Source organism: Salvelinus sp. IW2-2015, unplaced genomic scaffold (genome assembly GCF_002910315.2).
Source record: "Salvelinus sp. IW2-2015 unplaced genomic scaffold, ASM291031v2 Un_scaffold3163, whole genome shotgun sequence".
NCBI lineage: Eukaryota > Metazoa > Chordata > Actinopteri > Salmoniformes > Salmonidae > Salvelinus > Salvelinus sp. IW2-2015.
In genome coordinates, this window is record NW_019944451.1 from 47,394 (window position 1) to 53,146 (window position 5,753).

At 41.7% G+C, this 5,753-nt stretch overlaps 1 protein-coding gene across 2 annotated transcripts; it reads right to left on the minus strand.

The window, feature by feature from the left end:
• Window positions 1–1,205: 1,205 nt before the first annotated feature.
• LOC112075446 (endonuclease domain-containing 1 protein-like) lies at window positions 1,206–3,525 on the minus strand. 2 transcript variants are annotated; one of them, XM_024142450.2, is made up of 3 exons: window positions 2,655–3,525; window positions 1,526–2,396; window positions 1,206–1,238 (listed from the first exon to the last, which is right to left on the minus strand). In XM_024142450.2, the coding sequence occupies exons 1-2, from the start codon at window positions 2,982–2,984 to the stop codon at window positions 1,857–1,859; spliced, it is 870 nt and encodes a 289-aa protein (XP_023998218.1). In that variant the 5' UTR covers window positions 2,985–3,525; the 3' UTR covers window positions 1,206–1,238; window positions 1,526–1,856. The 2 variants fall into 2 exon arrangements, with proteins under 2 accessions (XP_023998218.1, XP_070297015.1); XM_070440914.1 differs by lacking the exon at window positions 1,206–1,238 and adding an exon at window positions 1,255–1,293 and having other exon boundaries at window positions 1,543–2,396.
• Between the last annotated feature and the right edge of the window lie 2,228 nt (window positions 3,526–5,753).

Sequence of the window (5,753 nt, forward strand, 5' to 3'; positions counted from 1 at the left end):
ATATAGACATAGAAGAGATGGACAGAGAGGGAAGAGAAGAGTATAGCTATAGATATATATAGACATAGAGAGAGATGGAGAGAGGGAGAGAAGAGTATAGACATATAGATATATATAGACATAGAAGAGATGGAAGAGAAAGAGAAGAGTAAGAACTATAGATATATATAACATAGAAGAGATGGTAGAGAGGAGAGAAGAGTATAGACTATAGATATATATAGACATAGAAGAGATGGACGAGAGGGAAGAGAAGATATAGTCTATAGATATATATAACATAGAAAGATGGGAAGAGGGAGAGAAGAGTATAGACTATAGATATATATAGACATAGAAGAGATGGACAGAGAAGAGTATAGACTATAGATATATATAGACTAGAAAGGTTTGAATCGGGGATTGAACTCTGGTCTCCTGTAGGGGAATGAATTCTCAATAGTGGTCTGTGTTATGGATGAAAACTCTGACATATGATGTGTGACCTTTACAGAGATACACAATCCACTAAGACAAGCATTTATAAGTTATATTTTTCAATAATCAATTAGTATATACACTGAGTGTACAAAACATTAAGAACACCTTCCTAATATTGAATTGTAGCCCTTTTTGCCCTCAGAACAGCCTCAGTTGGTCGGGGCATGGACTCTACAAGGTGTCAAAGTGTTCTACAGGGATGCTGGTCCATGTTGACTCCAATGCTTCCCACTGTTGTGTCAAGTTGACTGGATGTCCATTGTTGATACACACGGTAAACTGTTAAGCGTGAAAATCCCAGCAGCATTGCAGTTCTTGACACAAACCGGTGTACCTGGCACTTACTACCATACCCCATACCATAACCTGTTCAAAGGCACTTAAATATTTTGACTTGCCCATTCACCCTCTGAATGGCACACATACACAATCCATGTCTCAATTGTCTCAAGGCTTATTTATCCTTCTTTAACCCCGTCTCCTCCCCTTCATCTACACTGATTGAAGTGGATGTAACAAGTGACATCAATAAGGGATCATAGCTTTCACCTGGATTCACCTGGTCAGTCTATGCCATGGAAAGAGCAGGTGTTCATAATGTTTTGTACACTCAGTGTTTATATCATTAATTGAAAAGTAAAAAGGGTTATATGGATGTAGCAATTTCAAACGGCCCCTTTAACAAGAGAAATAGAATTACAAGCAACAGAGTGCAGATTTTCCAGAAAGTATTACAATTGAAAGTGTACATATGTAACCTCTATAACCCCTATAAACCCTTATTACCATTACAACCCTCATTACCATTATAACCTTTATTACCATTATAACCCACATTACCCTTATTATCATTATAACGTCATTACCCTTATTATCATTATAACGTCATAACCCTTATTACCATTATAACCCTCATAACCATTATAACCCTCATAACCAGTTTATAACCATCATAACCATATAACCCTCATAACCATTATAACCACCATAAAACCATATAGACCACCGTATACATTATAACATCATAACCATATAACATCATAACCATCTAACCATTATAACCATCATAACCATTATAACCCTCATTACCATTACAACCCTCATTACCATTATAACCCTCATTACCATTATAACCCTCATTACCATTATAACCCTGATAATCATTAGTCTAACAGTAATGATAGTTTGTTGATATGGTGTGAGCATCTGTACCCAGATCATCCAAAGATCCTTACAGAACTATTTCTCATGGAATTGTAAAGATTCCTCACTACGGAAGAAATTCTTCCAACTCAGGATGGGTTAGGGGTTACGAGCAGGGATAGGGGTAAAGTTAAGGGTAGTGGTAGGGTTAGGGGGTAGGGGTTAGTGGTAGGTTAAGGACCTCTTGGACAATCCTTTGGGAACACCTGGGCACGACCACCTTTCTTCAACATCTTTTCGAGTGCTCCCAAGGTTTCTGTTTTCAATGTTTGTATCTTTACCTCCTTTTTGTTCTCCCCCCAGTGTGCTCCGGCCATCCACTTGTTCTTCTCACTGTTGTAACAGCAGTAGGCTGTCCACAGGAGATCTGGGATGTTCACTCTGTTGTTCAGTGTGTTGTTGTTGTTGTTGGGAACTGCTCCAGTCACCACATAGGCTTTTATCATCCTGTTTCTAATACAGTCCTTCTTAAACTTCGTTCTGACATAGTCCTCCATTACCTTCCAGCTGCCATCGTTGAATGACACCACCTGGGGAACGATGTTGGTCAGGGTAAAGGTGGACTTCTGAGTATCAAGGTCATGAGCATGTGAACTTGGGAAGAGGAAACCTTTGTTCACCCCTTTACTTGGTATTGAGTTCTTATAGTCGTTGTTCCCAGCCTGGTATGAATCATCCACCACCATTTCAGGGCTGTTGTTATACCTGTTGAGCTGCAGAAAAAACAACAAATCATTCATTCACTCACACTTTGATGACACCGTCACCTCACTGGCCACAAACAAGGTGCTCTGTCTCTCTCTCTCTCTCTGTTTTCTGTACAATAAACCCTCTTTTCTGGGGGGGGTTCACAATCCACAATCAAGTCTCTATACCCTCCATAGTGGTAGTTCTATATCCTGTAACATAACTGTCTGTGACATATAGCAGTAAACAAATACAAATGTTGAATGAAGAGAGATCAGGCCTACCTCAGGCTCGATCATCCAGGGTTGTTTTGGTCTGCTTTTCTTAGAAGAACCAGTGAAGGTGTAGGCTGAGAACACAGGGATCCTGTTGGTCGTGTCGTAGAGAGTTGCAAACCTGTAGAAGTTTTTGTACTTCTGGCAGATCGGCTTGTAGCGGCCCTCGTTCTTGACTATCCCACCAACCAAAATACCCGTGAGAGTTGGAGTTGTCCCATTCATGAAGAACTTCTTGCACTGTCGAACATCACTGAACTTCTCCACTACATGAGAGAGAGCAGGAGGAAGGAGAGAGAGAAGGAGGAGAGTAGAGAGATGATTCAATACCCCCATCATCACCTGAAGACTGTACACCACAGAGACAAAGATGAAGTTACAGAGACCAGTTGGTAGACTGGAGACTGTTGAGCTGAGTCAGGACAGACTGCTTTAAATAGTTATTACAGAGACCAGTTGGTAGACTGGAGACTGTTGAGCTGAGTCAGGACAGACTGCTTTAAATAGGTTTTCAGAGACTCCTCCTTCAGATGTCAAGACAGAAAGGGTTGATTTGCATAAACTCCTCTGTATGTTTCCATGGAAACTGCTGYAACAAATAACATGTGACTCACCTCCTGTAGTTTCTAACACGTATGGACCCAGAACTTAATCACACAAGATTATAGTTCTGGGTTAATGAGATTAGACTGCTCTAAATAGTGACTGCATCCACACTTTGGTTCTGGTAGAAAAACGTTTTAGGATAAAAACATGACTTTACTCAGCATAGAGTCTGTCAGAAGATACACATCCCACTATTACAACAGTGGGACTGTTCTGGAATTACGGTTGCTGAGTTCACATTCATTAATATCCCACAAGGCTTAGCGTCTCTGACTCAGCAAAAAGTCTCAAACCAAGTGTTTAGTTTACTTGTTCCCCAGTCTCCTCTACTCTTAACTGAGAAAAGGCTCAACTGAAGATTCTACAGCTGCTGAGTCTGATGGTGTTAAACAGTCCAGTGCTGCCTCTGACCACATGTTGTTAGGAACCACATTTTCCTAACTCTACAGCCACACATCATTGTGTCCACCTTACTATGTGCACATCTACTTATATGCAGGTGTTACTTGGGAATAAAACGCACGCAGTGGTATCAGATCACAGTAATTGACACAGGGGGTATAGCAAAGTTGTACACAACTTCCTCGATTTTCATTTCAGCTTATTGGACACATCTGTTCCCTCTCAGTTCATTTCAGTTTGGACACATCTTCATCATTTCACTCTCAGGTTGGACAATCTTTCTCTCTCCTTTTTCATTCACAGTTCGGGACCCTCACTATATACTTCCCTCCGATTCAGATACTTCCTAAGATTGGTGATACACAGTCTTACTGGTTCCACCGTGTCATTCAGTTGGACACATCTATCCTCCGTTTCGATTTTTAGTTGGACAATTTCCTGGGGTGGCCTTCGTAGTTCATTCAGGGTTGTGGACTCACATCTTTCCTATGTCCTGTTTCATTCAGTTGGAACACATTTCCTCCGTTTCCATTCCAGTTGGGGACACATCTTACCCTGTTTCAATTCGCAGTTGGACACGACTTTCCCTCTAACTCTGATTAGTCCCGTTTCAGTGTCTAGTGAGGACACATCTTCTGCTCCGTTTCAGTGGTCAAGGTGGGACGCTAATCGTTCCACTCCGGTTTCATGTTCCAGTTGGGAACTAGTCTTCCTCTCCGGCTCTTCTCCTATCTCAGTTGGAGGAACATATGCTTTTCCTCGTTTTCAATATCAGTTGGCACACATGCTAGTGTCGTTGGTCATAGATTGGACTCTACGTATCTTCCTCCGTTTATTTCAGTTTGGACACATCTTCCTCCGTTTCATTCAGTTGGGACACAATCTTTCCTCCCCGTTTCATTTCAGTTAGGACACACTTCTTATCTGGACAATCTTACTCCTTATGCAGGGACATCCCCGTTCAATTCAGTTGGAAATTTCGTCATCAGGGCCACATCTTCCTCCGTTTCATTTAGTTGGACACATCTTCCTCGTTTCATTCAGTTGACCATCTCCTCCGTTTCTTCAGGGGCACTTCACGTTTAAGTGGAACACATCGTTCCTCCGTTTTCATTCAGTTCTGGACAGTTTTTCACATGCTCTATTGATTAGTGAGTAGGATCTTACTCCGTTTCATTCAGTTGGACACATCTTCCCCCGTTTCATTCAGTTGGACACATCTTCTCCGTTTCATTCAGTTGGACACATCTTCCTCCGTTTCATTCAGTTGGACACATCTTCCTCCGTTTCATTCAGTTGACACATCTTCCGTTCATTCAGTTGGACACATCTTCCTCCGTTTCATTCAGTTGGACACATCTTCCTCCGTTTCATTCAGTTGGACACATCTTCCTCCGTTTCATTCAGTTGGACACATCTTCCTCCGTTTCATTCAGTTGGACACATCTTCCTGTTTCATTCAGTTGGACACATCTTCCTCCGTTTCATTCAGTTGACACATCTTCCCTCCGTTTCATTCAGTTGGACACATCTTCCTCCTTTCGTTCAGTTGGAACATCTTCCCCGTTTCATTCAGTTGGACACATCTTCTCCGTTTCATTCAGTTGGCACATCTCCCCGTTCATTCAGTTGGACACTCTTCCTCCGTTTCATTCAGTTGGACACATCTTCCTCCGTTTCATTCAGTTGGACACATCTTCCTCCGTTTCATTCAGTTGGACACATCTTCCTCCGTTTCATTCAGTTGGACACATCTTCCCTCGTTTCATTCAGTTGGACACATCTTCCTCCGTTTCATTCAGTTGGACACATCTTCCTCCGTTTCGTTCAGTTGGACACGTTCTCCCCGTTTCATTCAGTTGGAACATCTTCCTCCGTTTCATTCATTGACACATCTTCCTCCATTCATTCAGTTGGAACACTCTTCCTCCGTTTCATTCAGTTGGACACATTCTCTCCGTTTCATTCAGTTGGACACATCTTCCTCCGTTTCATTCAGTTGTAATCATATCTGTAATGTATGTGAGGCCTTTTGAGACATCATACTAAATAAGTTGACTTGCTGGTCAAGGGAAATGCAAGTTTACTTCTTTTATTTGC

Excerpts from the sequence above, each read along its gene's own strand:
- LOC112075446 (XM_024142450.2), bottom strand. The coding sequence starts at position 2,984 with ATGATGGGGGTATTGAATCATCTCTCTACTCTCCTCCTTCTCTCTCTC. Across the intron at positions 2,397-2,654 it reads CCTGGATGATCGAGCCTGAG|CTCAACAGGTATAACAACAG; the intron begins GTAGGCCTGATC and ends TTTTTTCTGCAG.